General features: G+C 35.4%; 4 protein-coding genes and 1 pseudogene across 5 annotated transcripts; all 5 read right to left on the bottom strand.

Annotated features, from left to right (window-relative positions):
• Position 1: 1 nt before the first annotated feature.
• LOC137000903 (uncharacterized) lies at positions 2-1729 on the bottom strand. The gene has a single exon (XM_067358497.1). It carries the CDS (start codon positions 1712-1714, stop codon positions 536-538), a length of 1179 nt encoding a protein of 392 aa, XP_067214598.1. The 5' UTR covers positions 1715-1729; the 3' UTR covers positions 2-535.
• A 1542-nt stretch (positions 1730-3271) lies between these two features.
• LOC105667501 (uncharacterized) lies at positions 3272-9371 on the bottom strand. Of its 2 annotated transcripts, none has more exons than XM_067358496.1 (11): positions 6313-9371; positions 5896-6047; positions 5712-5810; positions 5361-5564; positions 5093-5232; positions 4956-5022; positions 4675-4870; positions 4383-4588; positions 4128-4284; positions 3888-3979; positions 3272-3671 (listed from the first exon to the last, which is right to left on the bottom strand). In XM_067358496.1, the coding sequence occupies exons 1-11, from the start codon at positions 6374-6376 to the stop codon at positions 3522-3524; spliced, it is 1527 nt and encodes a 508-aa protein (XP_067214597.1). In that variant the 5' UTR covers positions 6377-9371; the 3' UTR covers positions 3272-3521. The 2 variants fall into 2 exon arrangements, with proteins under 2 accessions (XP_067214597.1, XP_012214751.2); XM_012359328.2 differs by having other exon boundaries at positions 3522-3671; positions 3888-4024; positions 6313-9369.
• Positions 8874-11678, bottom strand: LOC105679561 (uncharacterized). Its single transcript, XM_012379636.2, has one exon. It carries the CDS (start codon positions 11676-11678, stop codon positions 8874-8876), a length of 2805 nt encoding a protein of 934 aa, XP_012235059.2.
• A 166-nt stretch (positions 11679-11844) lies between these two features.
• On the bottom strand, positions 11845-13725 carry LOC105679560 (uncharacterized). Its single transcript, XM_012379635.1, has one exon. The coding sequence runs from the start codon at positions 13723-13725 to the stop codon at positions 11845-11847; it is 1881 nt and encodes a 626-aa protein (XP_012235058.1).
• Positions 13726-18547: 4822 nt separating this feature from the next.
• LOC137000462 (uncharacterized) lies at positions 18548-21774 on the bottom strand (annotated as a pseudogene).
• Between the last annotated feature and the right edge of the window lie 1342 nt (positions 21775-23116).

Here is a 23116-nt window from a genome sequence, read left to right as displayed (position 1 = left end):
CTCTCTCTCTCTCTCTCTCTCTCTCTCTCTCTCTCTCTCTCTCTCTCTCTCTCTCTCTCTCTCTCTCTCCCTCACCCCTCTTTTCCCCTCCTCCCTCTCTCTCCCTCCCTCTTTCTCTTTCTCATGTATAAATTTGTATATTTTCAAAAATCACTCTTTGAATTACTTTTTGGAAACCATGTAATCTTGAGTAAAAATTATTTCAAGCGGTTACGTAGTTTTTAGAGCGATTTTAAAAATACGTTTTTAAATAGCTTTCTGAAGATTACGTGGTTTTCAAGAAGTAATTCAAAAAGTAGTTTTTAAAAATATACGAATTTATACGTGAGAAAGAAAGAAAAGCTTTTTGAAAAGACACAAAATTATACATGATTTTTAAAAGCAGATGTCGAATTAAATAAATATTTGTTTTTTGAAAGATTTTTAATGAAAAAAAATGAGATTTATATACTATATATTATAAAATATAATAATATATTATAAAGTATAAATATATCATAAAGTATAAAGTATAATATTATAAATACATATTATTTTACACAAACGCATGACGGAATGTTATATAATTAGAAAAACTTCTTGCTCCAACTCTACAGTGAGAAGGTGTAAATACTATTAGATCATCAAATTTAATAAATTTCCATTCAGAGGAATCTTCAATAACTTCATAGCTACAAAGATGTTCCACAAAATCCACCGTTTCAAACATACACAAGAGAAAATACACAGCATCAGATTTTTCACAATATGTGATAAGATTAATTCGACCAAACACAGGATAACCAGTGTCTTTGTGGAACATTACAGCTACACACATTCCTATTTTATAAATAGTACCAGAAATTGTAATCCATGAAAATGTGTTTATAATTTCATTTAAATTCTTAGGCAGAACATCATAAAATAATCGGTAATTTTTAATATCTTTAATACTAACTTCTTCTTGAACTCCAAAAGAATATTTTTCACCCAAAGGCTTTCTAGATAAAAATCTGGCACACAAATTTAATTGATGTTTTATCGCCAAAGTCAAAGGCAAGTTTTTACGAGAATTTGTAGCATAGGCTGCCTGCTTAAGAGGTCTGTGTTTGGCTTCCCATCGAAGGCAACAGACAGACCATAAAGGACCAACTCTACGCATAACTTCAGGATAATGAAGCATGTAATGATGCTTAGGTTTAAGTGTAACTTTGGGAAAGACAGTAAGATATATTTCATGATGTTCAGAAATAAGAATGCTCAGATAACTAAGTGATCGAAGGTTTACATAAGACGTTGTAACTATGTCTATAATTGATTTTAATTTTAGATAAAGATGCCAACTTTCAGCATCTTCAGGAACTAAATCACCTAGCATTAATCCAAAATATCTGACAAAACACAACATTTCTGAGGCAGAGAACTTAAGTTTACCAGTTATAAGATGCTCTTTTTTAATTGGTGATACTGCATTCTTTGACTCTACTGGACCATAATCAAAATAAATTATACGATTATTCAGAGTCTCCAGGGAAAAGTATTTTTTATCATGTATTAAATCAAAAAGTATAAGTGCTAAGTCATAACCACATACTCCCTCCAAAAGATCGTGCATAATATCAAAGCTAATGCTTTGTACAAAAGAAAAGCTGGGAATAGCATCCCAAACGCATTTTTCCTTAATACCAGTCGCAGTAAGATTTTGTAACAAAACATCAGCAGCATAATTTTGCATTGTTCTTAATTAATTTTTATCAAGAGCAGTTAGAGATGCAATTTCATTCTTGTGATGCTTGCACATTCTGCATGGATAGTTTGCATTGAATCCCTCAGATAAACCACAAATAGAGTGAATTCCCAAGTTGTCACCTAACAAGAGGCACAAACTAAAATAAATTTGTTTTTCCCCTGAGCTTGTTTTTATAATTAATCCATTTCTTTCTAGATATGTTAAATCTTTAATAACTGGTCTAAATAAATTCATATTTCCATGTACTTTACAATCTGAAAGAAACAAAGAAGCCAAGAATATATTATTAAGTTTTGAGGCATAATCTTGAGGTATACAAGCAATATTGTAATAAAGTGCTCCTAATTTGTGGTGACCAGCATGAGATCCTGTGATATTATCTGGATCCATATCGTCAAAAAAAAAATTAAGTGGAAGTACTGTTTTGTTATGAAAATATTTAGCCACTTTTTCTTTCCACATCTCTCCTTGCACAACATTTGAAAAAGGCTCATCTCTTTGAGATAAATACTCTAAATTCGAAATAATCGTATCAAGGCAACCTGGTAATTCCAAAAAATGCTTCAAAACTTTTTTTATAGAAATGTAGTAACCAGTATCAAGTTCATGACTCATTACTGTCTTGTTCTCCTGTGTTCTAGGCCTATAATGACTACCAATCACGTAGCTTGTAGGAGCTATATAGAATTCACTTTCTTTTAATGCTTCTAATCTTTCATAATCACTGTGAAGGCCAGCAAAAATATTATCACATGCATTAAACATAAAAGAAAGTTCATTAAGTTCTTCGTTAGTATAATCAAACTTACTTAACATGTTAAAAACTTTATTTTTTAAAATATTTAAGTATCCACTTGATAATAATTCTGAAGCAGCATCAATTATCTCTTGAACATGAGCCCGATTCAAAGTATTAGAGGCATACAATTTTGATACAAAAACAAGCGTAGAATCCACTAAAGCTTTTTTAACATCATAAACTGAAATTGAATTATTTTCTGACGTATTTGATTCAAAAACATGCTGATGCATATCAGCATCTGAAATCTGGACAACATCAGAAACATGACAAGCATCAAAAGATTGAATTTCTTTTTGTGAACAATTTTTATGTAAGAAAGAACATTTAAGTAAATGTTTTTTGAATGCACGTAAGGAAGGACAAGTTTTAAAACAATTAGGTGCAGAACATCTAAGAGCAGTATGAACAGCTGTAACATGGTATACTTTGATGTGTGCCATCAGAGCTTCGATTGAGTTAAATTGATTTTTACATATAAAACATAATATCTCCATTATAAAAAACAAAATTGAACACACAAGTTAAAACTTATACAACTAAACAAGAGTTACGTAATCTATTAGAAAATTAAAATAATTTTTAAATCACAGGTTGATTTCTTCTTACATTAACTTAAAATTAATATATCAATATATGTCATATATATAATAAATAAAAAATATAATTATGCAAAAAAATTTTTAAATGGAATCTACTTAAAAGATATGCTCTGTAAAGACTTACAATTAGACTTATAAATTTAAAGTAAAACGGAAGACCTCAATGAGGTGTTTGCTCATTGTCAGTTTCATTTGCAATTTTTGTTCGAAGAGCTTCAAAGGTTTTGACAAGCGCACTGACATTAGAATTCTTTTTATCATACCTCGTGGAGATGCGATACAAAGCTTGCTGAATAAAAAGCCACACACCTCTTACTTCATATGAATATTCAGTCATCAAAACTTGTATTGCTTTGAAACATTGATCGAAGGCTTTCAACACATTATTAAATTAATATTTGACTTCATCAATTATCACATAACAAATCTCGTATTGTTCTACCGTAGGCCCAACAAGAAGAACAAAAGGTTGAACTCTAGTTTTAAGCTTTAAAGCCACAGCACGCCTCCGTTGGATAGCTGGATTTATATCTCCTGGCACCTACAAAGATAAGATAAAAAAATTATTACTATATCTCTATTTTACAAAAAAGTCATACAACTTCGCGCGCGCGCGTGTGTGTGTAATAATTTGCCACAAATTAAAAAAAAATAAATTTATTTTTTGTCACATAATTTTCAAATCATTTCCAGCACGTTCAAATATTCCATGCATCTTGAAGAATATAATAAAGTATATCAATAAAATTTAACTTACTGTCACATGGAACACAAAAGCATCTCTTGCCTCAGCTATATTTGCCTTTATCTTTTCTCCAGAATCAAGTTTCTGTAGTTGTCGAGGTGGAACTAAATGTGGAAGTAAGTGAAGAATAACAGCAGTGACAGAATTTGCTACGATAGATAAAAGAAAACTTTTGCTGTAAATACATATGACACAAGGATTTTTTCCAATAAATAATTTTTATTTATTTATTCATTCTTGAAAAATACTTACCATCATCCAGCTCGTCCAATTTCTTCAGTTGTGCTTTTCCATAAGAATCCTTCACTTCTGCTTTTAAAAGTTGTTTGAGAAGGAGAATAAATATTTCCCACTCCAAAAGAAGCGCTAAATCCTTATCAGGATATTTCTTCTTAAAGTCACGATCAAGCTGGAAAATTAAGATATTTATTTTTATAAGAAATAATAAGAAAACAATAGAGAATGTTAACACTAAACAAATAATATTAAAATACTTAATATATTTACAAGAGTATATCCTTGAGGCAAAGACAAAACCTCCCATTCAGAAAAATAATCCGTCACCGAAAGTGGTTTGTCTCCTCCGCCTTTCGGATCTAGTAGTGTTTTTTGTCTAATATCATAAGTTAGATCCCAATTATTTAAAACATCAGTCCAAGGTTCTCGACTTATTTTCAGCCATCGAATCGCTGCTTGCACTTTATCTTCATTTACTAAGCACAATTTTGAGGCAATTAATTTATCATATTCTATGAAAAATATTTCTTAGCAGTTAATAATCTTAATTGAATTTAAATACTTTTAGATGTATTCGTATCGGGCTCATTTTCATCATTTTCATTCTGTGTAGAATTTGAATATTTATGATAATTGGCTGGATTAAGTGCACCAAGTCTCCTCAACATAGACTTAATATTTCTCACTTTATCAGCTAATTTTCCCCCGATATTTTTTTGCTTTGGACCATTTGCAAAAGGTTCATATACGTATGTAGCCTACAATATATTTACAAAAAATATTATGTTTACTCGTGATAATATTAATTATCAGATTCAGAATATATAGATAAAAAAGTTTTACCTCAGTCTCAGTTGGAAATAATTCGCATAATTTTTTGGACACGATTTGAAATTCTTCAAAAGTAGGGCTACAAAAAAGAAAGATATTAGCAACATTAAATATGCATAAAGTTATAATATTGTAGTAAAAAAATTTACTTTATATTAATTTTTATCATACAACTTGCTAATATCTCTATTAATATTCCTCTTGCTTCTCCATTTAAAATGCCATTATTTTTATAATAAATTAGAACAGCATCACCTTTTAAATGTTCCTTTATTACTTTCTCAATATTCTGAAATAAAAAATATATTATGGAAATGTATATCAGATATAAGTATAATTAAATAAAAAATTTTAATGGCACTTTTAATACTAAATATAATTATTTAATTCTGAGCAACAATTTAATATATTGTTTACCAACTCTTGAAATTGCGTTCTTGTGAACCACAATGCAAGTCTTTTAGGATAGCGTTTAGATTTTTCTAACTTTGACGATAGTTGTCGTTTCTTTCCGTTTTGATTAGCTAACAAAATTTCTGTTTCACCATCACTCACACTATTTACTCCTGAATCAGATGCTGATTCGAGCTGAGAGTAATCATTTCTCTGTTTACATGTTTCCTACAATGTTAACATGAAATATCAAAAACACAAGAATTTAGCTACTAATTTTATATCTTAAAAGGTTAAAATGTTTATACATATTCTATATACATATTTTATATATAAAATATAATGTATATAATATACATATATATATATCCTTACTATATTATCTAATTGGCGTAAAGGAGTGTTCACAATATCAAGACAATTATCTGTGTTAACATCTACAAATGGCATGCTACAGTTTCCAAATTCATCAACCTATAACAAAATACCCAAATAAATACAAACAATTTTATTACATGCATAATCGTTTGGAATGTCTACAAATCTTCCTTGCTTGTACCTCTACATCAAAAACTAAATTCTTAGAAGTACTGGCTTGTAAAGCATTTCTTCTGTTAAAAAATTCAGCTTGATCACCCCACTTAGGCAATAATTCCTCTGCCTTTTTAGCTGATATTAAACATAACCTATCTATGGTAGTTATTGCATCTCCTAAACATAAAAGACCAATATGATATTAATTATAAGAAAAGTTCAAAGCCGAAAACCAAAAGTGTATGCGTGCGTGCGTGTGCGTGTGTGCGTGCGTGTGTGTATATCTAAACTCTAAACTCAAAAGAAATAATAATATGGACAATGCAGTTAAAAGAAATTGATGAACATGTAATACAAATATAAACCTAACCATGCAATTTATTATTTCATTGTAGATAAAATTTTTAAGTAAAAGTTACTCAAAATATAAAAAAATACTTACTCTCAAATGCGGGCCAGTACTCGCCTAAATGTGCTTTTTCTAAAAATTCTTGTACTTCGTTCATATTTCTTTTGTAGCACTAAACACTCACTGGCACAAAGCTCGTTGCATCACACTGCGTTGCACTTTGATGGCGTACACTTCGCGTAGCAAATAAATGACAATCTATTTCAAACAAATGCGCGGTCCGCGAATATCTTACATATTCTCTTATTTCAAGAAGCTATTCAAATTACTATAGTAGGATTTTCTTTAGAGGAATTTACTCTTAATCATATCTCACGCATCCACTTTTTTATAGATAAATACATGTTACATGAAGAGAAATATGTTTTATATAAGATAATATTGCGTAGAGGAAATGCTTAGAGGAATTCTCCATTTATTAGTAGAATATTTTTTTTTGGGTGTAACATTACTATATTTAAATAATTTTTCTGCAAATTAAATTATTTATAAATTAATTTATTTTTGTTATAGATGACAAGTGATCAAGTAAGGTGAAAAATGAATGCTTTACTAAAAAAGTATAAAGAAATAATTGACAATTTTTCTAAATCGGGAAGAGGAAATATTGAATTTGAATGGTTTCAAACTATGGATGATATTTTTGGTAAAAAAAGCGATGTTGCCAATCAGAATTATACTGTATCATCCAAAGTTAATAGTAAAAAAGACAAAGCATATTCTCAACCATCTAACAAAAAACGTTCCTTTCAATCTTCATGTTTACCATCAAGTTCGCAACATTTGGAAAAAGAAAGTTATGAATCTTCCGACAAGTCACTGAAAAAGAATACTGCCAATCTTTCATTAAATAAGACTGATATTAATTCCAAAGAAAAGAAACGTTTAGCTTGTGGAGTAGCGTCCAAAATCGCAAGAACAAAAATTGAGCTAGAAAAACAATGGCTTCAGCATTTAACAATGAAACGAGAACGTGATCGTATAAAAAATGAGAAAAATGCTACTTTTATGGAAAACAAAAAAGAACTGATAAAATTGAAAAAAAAAACAACTTGCATTTAAAGAGCAAGAGCTTCAACAGCGACGCGAGATGGCAGAAAACAAATTAAAAGAAAAAAAAATATTACGTGCTGAAATATTAGAAATTGAAAAGCAAAAATGTAAAATTTTAGAAAAATATTTACATAACAAGGAAAATAAATATACTCAAAATGTGTCATCGGAATCAGATTAAGGTAAACAAATGTATTTCATAAAAGTAATTTTTATTTATTTGATTAATTGTATTTATTTTAACTTGCAGTAAGAAAACCAATCCATCAACTGAACATTTTAGAAAAAGAAAGTCTTTCAACAAATCCAAAAAGATCAGTGCAGGTCTATTATCTAAGTCTATTATCTAACAATTCAGGCAAAATACGTCACAAGTAATAAAATCAAAATACAAAAAAAAACGTAGATGAGATATAAGCTTAAGCATAAACTCATCATGAGTCTCAGGTTTCTCACATAAACATAGAAGTTAAATGATAGAGTAACGTTGCAAAAGATACAATATATATATCATCAAGGAAGACTTAATTGAATATCAAATCGAACAACAGTAATATGAATGTTTTTGAGTATAATATTCACTAGAATATTCGTAATCGATATTCGCATACTCGTTCTCAAGACAGTAATTATAAATGGAATTATATTAACTCACCATAAGGAAATATAATAGGAAAGACGCAATTTACAATTGAGTCTGGACTTCAATGTTGTTATAAAATAACTCACGAATAACTCACGAATAATCCAATTATTCGTTCCTCTCTTAGTCATCTAGACTCGTTCCTGTACATGGATATGGCATCGCCTCTATTGTAGTAATTACGTGTCCCAATGACGAGGTATCTTTCTTTGGTTTTCAGGTCTCTAAAAAATAGAGAAGAACAACATGCGCCCCGAAAGGCGATGTAACTGTCTATCTTGCGAAGGGCCGTAAGCCACTATGGCGTCGTAACGGACCCTTGAACTGCGTAAAAACAGTACGTGCAGCAATGGCACGTGAGTCGCTTAATTTGCGACAGACTGCATGCTCCTCAAGATTGAGGTGACAAACGCTAAGAATAGCGTAGAACAGCATACGCCCCGAAGGGAATATGTAACAGATTGCTTAATGAGCGCAATAAGATGCGCGAATACAATATCTTAGTCACTTGAAAAAAGACGAACAGCATCGCCCTAATGGCGATGTAACTACCGTTTATTTACAGCAAAGAACAGCATGTACCCTACGGCACACGTAACGATACGCCTTTATGGCGTTGCAACTTTCTAACAATAATGCAAAGAAACACGGTTGTACACTGTACATAGTACAACTGAACTTGATCTTGTCGCGGATACGTAGAAATCTCAAAAAGAAAGGAAGGATGCGTATTAAGCGAGCATCGACCGCGATCACTTTTCTATTGTCTACGTATCCCCACCTCTCTTCCTGCAAGCTCGGCAAGAGCCTCGCGAGCGCCGCTCGCGGACGGCCGCCTCTCGTCTTTTTATGATATTAGAGCGCGAGCGCTACTTTTCAAACATTCCGCCCGCCTTCGTTAACCGTTGTTAACGAACGAATGAGTAAGATCTCTATCGATCGGAAGAAGACAAAGCTTTGTGATAGGTCTCTTTAATTCAGAAGTTTGTGTTTTGACAGTGACAACTCGTGTTAGTCCGTCTGGACCAGGATAGACCTTTATAACACGACCCAAAGGCCATTTGGCGGGAGGATATCTCTCATCGACAACTAGGACCATGGAACCCTCTACTATAGGAGTCTCTGGTTGATTCCATTTATAAATGGACTGATAGCGTTGCAAGTATTCTTTTGACCATCTTGACCATAAAGAGTCCAACATCTTCCGTAGTAATTGCCATCTAGACAGTCGTGAAGACTTCTCGATTTCAAGTGAGGGCTCAGGTAAAACAGTTGGAGAGCATCCCATAAGGAAATGACCAGGTGTTAGAGCAGTAAGATCTTCAGGATCATCCGTCAATGGACACAGAGGTCGAGAATTAAGGACAGCTTCAACTTGAATCAACAGTGTATTCATTTCTTCGTAAGTGAGGAGGGTATCTCCCATGATTCTCTTGAGGTGATACTTCATTGACTTAACGCCAGCTTCCCATTTGCCTCCGAAATGAGGCGTTGAAGGAGGATTATATTTCCATAAAGTTCCGTCCTTTGCCAATAAGGTCGCCAGGTATTGAGATTCTTCGGATGCGGCAGAAAACAAACGTTGCAGTTCGGCATCTGCTCCCTTTAGGTTGGTACCACAGTCACTGGTGAGTGTAGCACAGATTCCTCGTCGTCCAGAGAATCTCTTATATGCAGATATAAATGCATCTGCAGTGTAATCGGTAACCAATTCAAGATGAAGAGCGGAAGTAGTGAAGCAAACAAAAAGAGCTACGTAGGCTTTGTAATTACGAGCGTTCTTTCCTCTCCAAGTCTTAATGACGAAGAGACCTGTATAGTCCACCCCTGTATGTTGAAAGGGCCTTAAAGGTAAGACTCTATCAGATGGAAGTTGCCCCATTAACTGCTGTGCTCTCTTCTGTCTAAATCTAGTGCATCTTACACACTGAAATATGTGAGTTCTAACGGAGGCTTTTCCTCCAATAATCCAGTACTCTTCGCGAGTAAATGCGGCAGTAAATTGTGTTCCTCCGTGGAGTGATCTCAGATGAGCATCGGTAATAACAAGCGATGTTAATCCAGAATTCTTGGGTAAAATCGCAGGATGCTTAACATCAATAGGTAAGTCAGATGACTGAAGACGTCCGCTTAAGCGTAGAATGCCCAATGAATCTATAAATGGTGTAAGTCTAATTAGAGGGTTAGATTTTGGTAGTAACTTACCCTCCGACAAAAGTTTTAATTCTTGTGAAAAGGCAAAGCGTTGTACTGTTCTTATCCAGAAAATCTTAGCAAGTTTTAATTCTGTAGGAGTTATCGGAAAGTGAATTGATGGCTCTTTCGGGTTCTTAAAACGTGCCACTGCGCGAAGACATGTGGCGGTAACCCGCAGTAGTTTATTGTGGCTTGAATATCGATATAGTAAATTCCATGGTTGTGAAGATTGAGTTAAAGCAGTTGTGACTTTGATTGGTCGTTCTTCAAGTTGTTCTCCACTTAATTCTTCTTGAGAAAAGAAAGGCCATTGTTGGGATTCGTGCATAAGCCATAAAGGGCCTTGCCACCAAGTAATCGTCTCTGTAAGTTGACTAGGAGTTATTCCTCTCGTGGCAAGATCAGCTGGATTTTCTGTACCAGGGACAAAGTTCCAACTAGCTGAAGGTAGAGTTTCTTGTATAAAGCACACTCTATTGTGTACGAAATCTTTCCATCGTGATGGATGATTCGAGATCCAGGTAAGCGTTATGGATGAATCTGTCCAAAGATAGATTTTAAGAGCCTCCTTTTGGAGAACTCTAAGTACTTGTGATACTAGCTTGGTCAACAGAACGGCTCCTGATAGTTCTAATCGTGGGATCGTCAATCTCTTTAATGGTGCGACTTTCGTCTTTGAACAGACAAGCTGAATGTGAATCTGTCCGTTTGTAGAAATTGTTCGACTGTAAACAACAGCAGCCATTGCTCTTGATGAAGCGTCACAAAACTCATGTATCTCCAAGGACTGAGATGCCGTGGTACCAAGCCATCTTGGGAATTTGAGATCAGGTATCGTCTTACAGTTCTCGACAAATCTAGTCCACTCATTGACTATGTTAGATGGTAAGGGTTGATCCCAATCAAGTCGCAAGGTCCATAATTCTTGAAGTAATATCTTGGCGGTTACCATAACTGGTGACAGAAATCCTAAAGGATCAAAAACCTTTGCGATAGTAGAAAGCATGTTTCTTTTGGTAACGATCTCCGTTTTAAACGGTTCTGAAAGGAAGCCAAAATTGTCTGTCGCAGGATGCCATAAAAGGCCAAGCGAATGCACAATAAGATTATCATCGATACGTATAATAGAAGAGTCAAGACGACTTTTGAGCGGTATAGAATTCAATATTGTGGACTCGTTACTAATCCATTTCTGTAAAGGAAAACCGCCCGCCATGCAGAGTTGTTTTACTTGTTCTACAAGCTCTTGCGTTTCAGTAATTGAATCCGCGCCTCCAAAGATATCGTCTACGTATCTACCCCTTGTTATGGTAGAAGAGGCCTGAGGAAATCTGCTTCCCTCGTCTTGTGTAAGTTGTTGAATCACCCGTAAGGCCAAGAAGGGTGCACAGACCATGTCATAGGTGACTGTCGTAAGTTCATAGGGAGTGAGTTGTTGATTCTGATCCAACCAAATAATACGCTGATATTTCCAATCGTCAGGATGAATTTTGATCTGTCTAAACATCTTTTCGATGTCAGCTGAAAATACGAAAGAAAACTGTCTGAACCAAAGTAGTACGTCAAATATATCTACTTGTAATTTAGCCCCTGAATATAGACAATTGTTCAAGGAACATCCTGATGTAGTAGGACTCGATCCGTTAAATACAACTCGTAGTTTCGTAGTAAGACTACTTTCTTTCCAGACTCCGTTGAGGAAGGTAGAAAGCATTGTCAGGTTCCGGCATTGAAAGAGGCACTTGTATCATGTGCCGCAATTTCTGATACTTAGTCATAAACTCTGAGTACAGTTGAGCATATTTCGAGTCAGTTGAACAACGTTTTATTAGTTTGCTGCATAGGAGTGTTGCCTTTCGTTTAGAATCACCTAAATTCTTGACTGAACTCTTAAAAGGCAGCTTAACAATATATCTTCCGTGGGTGTCTCTAGAATGCGTGGCTATGAAGTGATTCTCACAAGTTTGTTCTTCAGCGGTCAAAGAGTTACGGTGAGTTTCGGGAACTGATTCCACTTCCCAAAATTTCTGCATGAGATGACAAATTTCTTCGTTGCTAGATATGTAATAGCTCCGTAGTGTTTGCTGAGAGCCTCCTTTACTTGTTGGTCCAGAAACGATCCATTCTAATGTTGTAGATTGGGCTATAGGCGAGTTAGCCAGTCCCTTGACGATTCCTTCTTCTATGATTTGACCATAAAGGTCGGCTCCCAAAATAATATCAATTGGGCCGGGTGAACAGAATTGAGGATCTGCTAGTAGTAACCCGTTTAAGTGAGACCACGATTCTTGAGCAAGTTCCACAGTAGGTATTGAGCTAGTAAGATTAGGCAAAATGTGCGCAGACACCGATATCTTGTAATTGGATCGAAAGTGTGGTTTTATTTTAAAATGGACTAGTCCTTTAGTTTTATTAGAGGTTTGTTCTCCGATTCCAATCAATGGTACAAATGAGCGAATACGAGGTAATCTAAGTCGTTGAACTAATCTTTCCGTGATTAATGAAATTTCGGAACCTTGATCGATTAATACTCTTGATTTTGCAAAGTTACCGTATGGGCTAAAAATCAGAACTTGAGCGGTAGCAAGAAGAGTCTGCGATAAGATGGATTTATGTCCAGTGCTGGAGTGCAACACTTGAGCTTCCGGTTGTTTCGTTTGGTTATTATCCGTTGATTTTGCAGGTTGAGTAGTGCAAGGATGTATAGTGGTGTGATGCCTCTTACCACATTTCTGACATCTTCTAGTAGTAGAACAATTGATTATTCTATGAGGCCCCAAACAGTTGTAACACAATTTGTGCTTTGCAATGAGTGCTAATTTTTGAGCTCTTGATTTGGACGAATATTGCGAACAAATTGACGTATGATGATTCCCTGAACAAATTAAACACTTGTAATTCTTGTTAGGAATATTTTCCTTGTTCTTTCCTTGATAATGTGCTTTGATAGCATTTGTATAACGTTTTACGTGAGGTTTTCCGAATCGTGTTTTCTCTAGTGCTTGAAGTGAACGTAATCGAGTTACCAAAAATTCACACAATTGAGTCCATGTCGGTGGATTCTTTGAGCTTCCCAGATGAAGTTCCCAGGCTTTGATTGATTCAGAATCAAATCGTTGTGAGACTATAAACACCAGAAAGTCATCCCACATAGAGACGGGTCTTTGTAATGTTTCCAAAGAGCGGTGAATTTGTAAAACTTGTGTATATAGTTGCTCCATCTCGCTTGCTGACTCTTTGGTCATTCTTCTGACCGTGAGTAACGAATTTAGTGCTGCGTTGACTAGCAGGCGTTTATTTTCATAAAAGGAGATTACACTTTGCCAGGCCTTTTCAAAATTATCCGCTATAAGAGTTGTATTCTTGAGTAAAGGTGCTGCCGAACCAGTCAGACTTGTCTTCAAATATTGTAATTTTGCAACAGGAGTTAGTGTAGAATTATCGAGTACTAAGGCTTGAAATAGATCCTTAAAGGACAGCCAATCAGCTGGCGTTCCATTAAACTTCGGAAGATCTATGCGAGGCAGTCTTGCTTGTTGTAAGCATGTTGGCATACTAGAAGATGTTGTACTCGAAGATTGAGTAGTCGCGGTTTCGTTATTGGTTCCATGGTCTGATTCGAGTAGAGATTGTATTCGTTCCAAATTAATCAAATAATTCTCATGTGTAACAGAGAACAAGTTAAGAACAAAATAATGATGTTTTTTAATTTGAAGTTTGTCTTCTAACGTCAACTCTTTGATTGCTAAGATAAATTACAAGGTTTTTATTAAAGTTTAAAATTTTAGTTTAAGTATGAAATAAGAAGTACAAAATTTAAGTACATAAAAGACTGAAATAACTTTTTTGTTAATTTTGCAGAAAGATTTATTTTTGTTATTATTTCAAATATATTTTATTCTAATTAACTATATCTATTAAATAAATGGCGATAATAAATTTACATGAGGTATCAAAAGTTTAAGTTAGTTTTATGAATTTTGCCAAATATTACATATAGACTTTAAGTATAAAAGTAAAAATACTACTTTTAAAAATACAAAATTTAGGTTAAACAATTTTTATTAATATATTTTTATATTTTTATTAATATATTTTTATTAATATATTTAGTAATAATTTTTATTTATTCTTAAAAAAATACATGTTTTTTTCTAATTATTTCTAATTATATTGCTATACGTTAATTTACATACGATAATAAACAAAAATGTAATATGTAATTTAATTACATGTATAATGCTTGTTTTGCTTATATAAATGTAAGGTGTTTTCACTAAGAAACAGAGTTTTTAAAATTTTGAGATATATATTAAATAATGCAGATACACTTAATAAACGCGTCTTTTCGTCTTTTCGGCTCGGTGATCTCCTTCACTCTGCCCGCTCGCTTGCCTACTCGCTCAGGCCTCAAAACAAAACATCTCCCCACGCATCGACATCCTCGCACGCCCGTTACATTATTTTTCAAATCACTTAGAAGATGAATTATGTTTTCCTATTTATTTATTCCTACATTCGGCCGTCCTGACCGAACATTCGCCTCGAATGTTCGCCAGTATCAATTTCCTCGTCGCTGTCGCCCATGCTATCCGTCATCGCACACCCTTGGCCTCATAGAATCCGCGGACGACAAAGTCTGAAGAGGTCCCTCTCGTTCGCCAACTTTACGAACAACGTAATGATTATTTCGTAGGACCCCGATGATCTCGTATGGATCAAGATACCTGTGCGCAAACTTGAGTCCAGGGTCGCGTTGAGTTCGTCGGATTGCGACAATGTCACCGTCTCGATAGCTGAATGCTCTTTTCCTCTTAGAATCGTAATTCTTTTTAAGTACCTCTAACTCGTAGCTTGTATATCTTTCTTCCGCAGGTGTCGTCTTACCGCTCGCGTAGTACACCGGGTGTAACAACTGATCTTCGCTATCTCGTTGCAGGAGAATCGCTCCATAACCGTACATTGATGCGTCCGTATGCAGCTCCGTGTCTGCACCCAACCGATGTAAGTTTAATACGGGTCGCTCGTTTAACAGAATCTTCAACCGCGTAAACGCATCTTTCTCGACCGCTGCAAAATCAAATTCAACATTCGCTCGCAAAAGATTTGATAACGGTCGCGCAATTATTGAGTATCCTGGAATAAACTCGCGAAAGTATCCCGTTAAACCCAGGAACGCTTGTACCTGTCGTATATTCGTCGGTTTAGGAAAGCGCCTCACTGCTTCCGTCTTGTGCTCTGAGGGTCGGACAGAGCCACCCTCTATCGTGTGTCCAGGAAACTCGACTTTTCTTTGCAGGAAACAACATTTTTCCCAATTAATAATCGGACCGGCGCTGCCAGCCGTTTCAAGCACCTTCTCAAGATTTCTCAGTCCGCTCGCGTCATCAGAAAGAACAATTAGGTCGTCCATATATACTAGTGCTATTCTATCTCGAATTAATTCTCGAAAAATCGCGTTTACATATCGCTGAAAGACTGAAGGGGAACGATTTCTAATTACTTTCTTATTTAATAATCTGTAATCAACGCATAGTCTATGTATACCGTTCTTTTTCTTTACGAGTACTACGGGACTCGCGTATTCGGAGGAAGAAGGTCGAACGATACCTTGCTTCTCCCACTCGTCAATCTGCGCATTCACTATATCTTTCTCTGATGGCGATAAGCGCCTCGCTTTTTGGTACACTACTTCATCGTCATCGTCATCGTCATCAGTTTCGACCGTCTTGCTCGGCTTATAATTCTTTATACAATTTGTTATCGCACGTCTCGATTCCACGTCTTGAATATGCGTAAACTCATTCACTTCTTTCTCGCTCTCCATGCTGATCTGGAATATTTCCGGTCGACTTTCCTCGTCGGTAACTTCGCACATCGGACTAATACGGATCGCGCCTTGCCTTACGTGAATTTCTACCGTATCTAGGAAGTCGGTTCCAATTAATAATTTTTGTTGCAACACCGTATCGGAAACAACTCGAATAAGAATCGGGTAAGTATGTCCGTCAATTGTAATTTTAGTTTGGAACTCTCCTAGGGCCGCGATACCCTTGGATCCTACTCCTGAAAATTGAATTTTAGTTGGCTTAAATCGAGGTGATCCTATACTAACGTATTCGTCCGCACGCATGATCGAGATATCGCTTCCCGTATCGATAAGCGCCGCAATAATCTTATCATCTATCGTCACTTCCTTCGTATATTTCTTACGCGAGGAGTGTGTCACAGCGTAAGTGTTTCTTACTTCGCCGCTTTTTCTCGGACACTTCGAGGCAATATGTCCGTGCTCGTCACAATTAAAACATTTCGCACCTAGCTCTCTCGTCGGACACGCCGCGCTCACGTGATCTCGCATGCCACAATTGTAACATCGCCGCACATCCGTCGTCGTCTTCCCCGCTCCGAAGCTAGAATCGCTCCTATCGCCTCTCTCACCCCCACCAGTCCTCTCGCCTCGTCCAGCCGTCGCCGAGCCGCCGCCCCGCCCGTCCCGTCGATTCGAGCTCACCGCGTGACGATCTCGTAGAGTCACCTTTTCAAATGCTTCGAGTAAGGATTCCGTCGTGTCGAAACGTTGTATGCGCGCCTGATCGCGCAATGCACTGTCTGGAATACCGTCTATGACGTAGTCCAACATCTCATCGTCGTCGATCGGTACGCGATTTCCCATGATTATTTTCTCATGAACGTACTCGTGAAAAGTTTCGTCCTTCCTCCATAGACGTCCCTCAAATCTTCTTCGCATCGTTACCCTGCTTTGGCGATGACGAAACATCCTCTTTAGCTCACCAATAAGCGCGTCAAACGTCATCTCAATGTACTCCGGTTTCGAGTGAAACCACTCAAGTGCCTTTTTTTTTCAGCTTCATTCCGATTAAAATTTTTGCAAAGTCATCTTCTAGTCTATACGTCGCTCTTATAAATTTAATTTGTTTTTCCCATGTGTCAAAATTACTAGAAACACCGTCGAACTCACTCACTAAGTCCGCAATTGTCGTCAAATTCATTCGCATATTTACCGACGGTAATGCTATAGCACCGCCGTTGCCATTATTTGCCGCGTGTGCCTGGTCCACTATGCCCGCACGTTCGTTAGCACGTAACATCGCGATCTCGCGTCGAGCGAGTTCAAGTTTGCGCTCGGCCAATTCTTTTTCACGTCGGTATAGCTCAATCGCTTGCTCGCATAGGCCATTTTCACGTCGCGAATTTTCCTCGTCGTCGTCGTCCATCCATCGACCTGAGGGATCATTTTCTACTAGGCGAGCAATAAGCTCGGCTTTCGTTCCCGTCGTCGTTAATTTACGCGTTTTCGCCTTCTCCTTTAATTCTAGCACCGAAAAGTCGTTTGGTTGAGGCATAATTATCGTATTTTCTAATCACCGAAGACCTCAACGTATTCACAGCGTTCTGGTTGTCTCGTGTATTGTTATTACTTTTTTCGTGTCCTTTTGCGTCCTGGCGCGCTTTTTCTGCTCGTAGCTTCGTACGCCTTGCGATCGTCTTTATCATGCACACCGTTCTTATCTTAATCGTCGTATATTCGTCTTTTCCGCGAAAAACGCTCGTACCTCTTATAATTGTTCTCGTCGCCCACGCACACTGAGTTTTTACGCCGTACTCAATGCTCGTCGTCGTTCGTCGTCTCTCAATAAATTCGGCACGTCGTACTTCCGGTATCTCGCACAATCTCACCTCTGTTTCCCGATAAACTCGCAAATCTTTTTTCAAATCCCGGCTGAGCCCCCAAAATGTAAGGTGTTTTCACTAAGGAACAGAGTTTTTAAAATTTTGAGATATATATTAAATAATGCAGATACACTTAATAAACGCGTCTTTTCGTCTTTTCGGCTCGGTGATCTCCTTCACTTTGCCCGCTCGCTTGCCTACTCGCTCAGGCCTCAAAACAAAACATCTCCCCACGCATCCTCCCACGCATCCTCCCACGCCCGTTACATTATTTTTCAAATCACTTAGAAGATGAATTATGTTTTCCTATTTATTTATTCCTACATAAATAAAATTTTAATATTTTAACATGTAGTTTTGTTGTAGTTTGATTATACATTTTAAAATTTTTACCTGATTGTAAAAGTATCATACTTTATTGTGAGTCAAAAACATGTATATAGAATCAAATTGAAGTTTAAGGTACTTTAAAACCATATACATTACTGTTGAAAAATTTCATGGAAAAGTAAAGTCCTTCGATCTAATACTCTAATATTTGGTTGTTCTACAATCACATTATTATTTAAAATATTTTCATCATGATATTCAGGAAAATCATATGTATCATTGTTATCAATGCAATAGTTATGTAATATACATGCTACTACTATTATATTAATAATAAACGGCAGTTGACGATATTCATTAAAAAATTTAATACGTCTAAAACGCCCTTTTAAATTGCCAAATGCTCTTTCGACTGACATTCGTGTTGATGAAATCATATAATTGAATTCTACTTGTTGAGGACTTAAATGACCGTTATCTTTATATGGTGGAACAAGCCATGGTAAAGAAGGATATACTGAATCACCTATTAAAAATGTTTTACCAGGAAATAACTCTACTTGATTAGCAAATGCAGTCTCATATAATGGTGATCTTCTGAAAACACGTGAATCATGTAGAGAACCAGGCTCGCCACAATATATATTTGTGAATCGCATATTTGCATCTACAACAGCTTGCAAGTTGATTGAAAAATATTTTTTCCGATTGATATAATCACGGGCATTAGTTATAAGTTTTTCTATTCTAATGTGAGAGCTATCAATTGCTCCTAAAACATTTTGTATTCCTTGCTTAGTAGAAAATTGTTCACATACAATTCTAACATGTTGACCTTGTGGCCATTTGATAACTGTATCCAATTTAGTCAGAAGCCACTTTACAATTCGTCGTAAAATCCGAAATACAGATGAAATCGAAACATTAAATCTATCGGACAAGGTTCGTAATGGTTCAGTATTTGCAATATACCATAAAAATAAGCAGAAGCTCAGTTTTGCAGAGATCGGTCGTGTTCCAAAAGAATGTGATGGAATATAACCAGAAAGTTCCAATTCATCTGAAAATAAATTATATTTTATATTTTAACATAATATAGCTGTTGATTGAAAACTTAGATATTCGTTATTTGTTGTACCAATTAACATTTGTGCAGTATGTCGATTTATTCTCATATGTTGTTTAAATTCTTCATTAGACCAACAGTCAATAAGTTGAAGATAATTTTCGATACGATGTTTTCTTTGACCACTTGTCAAAAATTTTAACAATGGAAATAATAATAAATCTTCATCTTCACTGCTTGATGATTTAATGATATCTGTACTATCACTACCACTTGATTCATTTAAAGTGCTACTTGAAGAAGTAGAACTAATAATGAAATTAGAGTTTTCCATTAGTTGACAAATTAATTTATTATCGTTATTCATCTAAAAAATTAGAATATTTAATTTAGTTTTTAACAAAATAAAAAAGTAATTGAGGTTATATTTTATGTACTATATTATTTTATGTACCATTATATTTTATGTACTATATTATTTTATGTACCATTATATTTTATGTACTATATTATTTTATGAAAATTGTAAAGTTCAAAATTTATTTTTGTAAATTATACTTACTATGCAATTAAAGCAAATGTACAGATGAGTAAAAGTTCAAGAAAAAATTCACTAACGCCAACTATGGCTGTACTAAGAATTATAATGTTCCAACAAGCGGCTTCACACAACTGCCTAACACTGTGTCTATTTGTGTCTCATTGGTGGAAAACTACCAATGTCATGTGCGCAATGTGTATGTGTGCAATAATGTCTTGTGTGCAAACGTACGTTTGTATTTTTTATTTTTAAATGTACACAATAATATTATGTGTGCAATGTGTATGTGCGCAATAATGTCATGTGTGCAATGTGTATGTGCGCAATAATGTCATGTCTGCAATGTGTATGTGTGCAATAATGTCTTGTGTGCAAACGTACGTTTGTATTTTTAATTTTTAAATGTGCGCAATAATGCTTGTAGGCAATCGCTCTGTAGGCAATCGGGAATGTCGGCAAAATGTTGTGGGCAAACGAAGCTGTTGGCAAATGGGAATGTAGGCAGTTGAGACCCTCCCGAAATTTCTCTCAATCTTCCCTAAATATATACGAGCCCCGCATGGGAAATACTAACTTGGAAAATCCAAACGGGTCCTGGCTTTTCGCTATAAATTTTCCACGATTTTTCCCAGGTTTTGGTTAAAAAATATCTGTATTTTTTCCTGGATCTGGCCGGATCCGACCAGGGAAAAATCAGTATTTTTATTCTGAACTTTCAGGTTATGTTAACGTTTGTTAAATATTTTACGGCTCAAAATAGTAACACCTTAGAGCATATCAAAGAGTTACGGTTCGAAATAAAAGAAAAAACGGTTTGAAACGTACAAAATGTGTGATTGCATATTCGCAGCTTCTCGTCTACTGTTGAGGAAGCGAAAATATCGGGCGAGGACAAAATTAGAAACAAAAATAGCGAACATTGAAACTAAAAGTGACACGTGTGACGAAAGTGACTTAATAAAAAACAAGTATTCGCGATCTAACAGTAACGAAGCTACTGATAATGCTGTAAATGAGAATGTCTATCATGTACGCGACGAAGAGGAAACTGATGGCCTGGAAATATTTATGGAAAATAACAATTCAGAGCTCGAAGATGATATATTAGAATCAGAAAGAGAAATCGATGAATACAATGAAGGTCACAATAATGAGGACAAAATGGCTGATGGAATGGAAAAATTACGTCAGTGGATTGTAACCAACCAAATTCCACACAATCAAGCAGATAAGTTGCTGGATATTTTACGACCTAGATTAATGCCACACTGAGAAAAATTGTTTTATTATATTAACAAAATGCTTCTGGTTGATCATATTTTAGTCAAATAAAACAGAATTTCTGGTTATCGTCACAAAATTTTACATCTTATATCAACACCGTTTGGTTAACTTTATTATAAGGATCTGAATAAGTGTTTTCTTGTTGGATCTACAAAACTTCTTGTTATATTTACATAAATCGCAGCGCTCTGCAACAGTTTCGTCATCACTCACTAAACGGTTGATCAACTGTTCGCCGCATTCATTTGTTACACTGCTACTGCGCCCTCGCTACTCGCGGCGCGATTCGCGCGCATTAGATCTTTCGCGAAGCAATGGCGCTAAGTCGGAACAGTCTCAACTAAGCTCGCTAAAGTTTTACGTCGCATCATGGATCCATTACGGAATATTAGTTAGGCTGATGACAGAGAACGAGAAGTAAGCACTTATGTCTTTCGTAGACGTCTGTCATGGACGTATGATAAGGCAGAGAAAAACGTAAGTCGTGAAAAGTTATTATGTGGATACATGTGGATACGACTACGACATACATACATAAGTGTTTACGTCTCGGTCTCTGCCATCAGCCTTACATCCGAAAAGTTTTATGATCACGTGGTGTTTTTTTTTTTTTTTTTAATGAAATATATGTATACCAGTAATGTGATGTTTCCTATCGGGCTCGGGAGCCGGGAGCTCGATAGGAAACATCACATCACTGAGTATACTTTAAACCAAAATATATTGTTAGTATTTTACAAAAACCACACCTATCCGAACTTGTTTTTTAACTACAACGTTGTTTTAACCTAACAAAACGATATAGTAAAGTTAACAAGAAATTTTGGTAGAGTTTTGTAAATCTAACAACACGATGTAGTAAGGTTTACAAGAAATTCTGATAGATTTAAACAGGATGGAATTTAACAGAATCTTCTGGTAATTCTAACAACAAATTTGTTTCGTAAAATTTTTGAACAAACGTACTAGTAGAATCAACCAGAATTTCTTATAATACAATAAAACTTTTTTTCCAGTGCACTTTTACCCAAATCTACAAAAATGTTTATAGGAACGTTATCCGCAAAATACAATGTCGAACATTCCAGGAGAAAACCCGAGTAAAATAAGAACCCTAGGCGGGATTCCAGTATAATTTCTAGGAAAAACCGTGGAAACAAAGCCTGGGCCTGGGTACATTTTAGATAATGGATCCGTCCATGCCCGCCGTCCCCCATTACATATGGGTCCAAGCTAGATTTCCCGGACAGATCCAAGCTATACTCGGGGAAAAATATCCAGGGCCAGGCTTTCTCCTAGACCAGATTTCTACCTGGGCAGTAAAATAAAAATTTTTAAATCCATGACGTAGAAAAACAATCAATGTCTCACCTCGATAGCTCGGTATTTATACGTCCAGCGTCTCGAGCGATATAATTTGTTTAATCAACATTCTAATAACGTATAAAACTCTTCGTAGAAATGAAAAGTGATTACAGACTGACACGAAATGTCATTTAAAATTGATAGAATAAATGGACATACGACTAGCGTCTTACCTCTATACTAAAAAATACGCGTTTTTCAAGGAAATAATTATTTAAAACAAATTCTAATTGTTTCTATCATCAGAACTCTTTGGAAAGGCATTGTGCATGCCCAGAACTATACGAAAACTGATTTATAATAATAATAGGAATAAAAGGCGGAAAGAGCCGTTGCAAGGTGTTCATGCAGAAAATTCAAATTATATTATGAATACAAATTACAATTATAATCAAACGTTTCTGCCTATGTTAGGCCTTCTTCAGTGACATTACAAAAAAAAACATAAAACATTGTCTTAGTAATCGGAACATTGAAAAATTAAATAAATAAAAACCATGAATTACGCAGTGAGTTCTTCTTAATAATTAAAATCCAATGTGAGAAGATATAAAATTGGAAATGTAACAATTATTACCCGTGTAAATTAGCATTTTTGGTATTTTTTAAAATATAAAAAGATAATACAAAAACTAATACATACTTATAATGAAAGAGCCAGAGAACG

The sequence above is a fragment of the Linepithema humile genome, chromosome 6 (genome assembly GCF_040581485.1).
Source record: "Linepithema humile isolate Giens D197 chromosome 6, Lhum_UNIL_v1.0, whole genome shotgun sequence".
In the NCBI taxonomy this organism is placed as follows: Eukaryota; Metazoa; Arthropoda; class Insecta; order Hymenoptera; family Formicidae; genus Linepithema; species Linepithema humile.
Note: the sequence above shows the minus strand (reverse complement) of the source record. Positions and strands in the feature narration are given on the sequence as shown.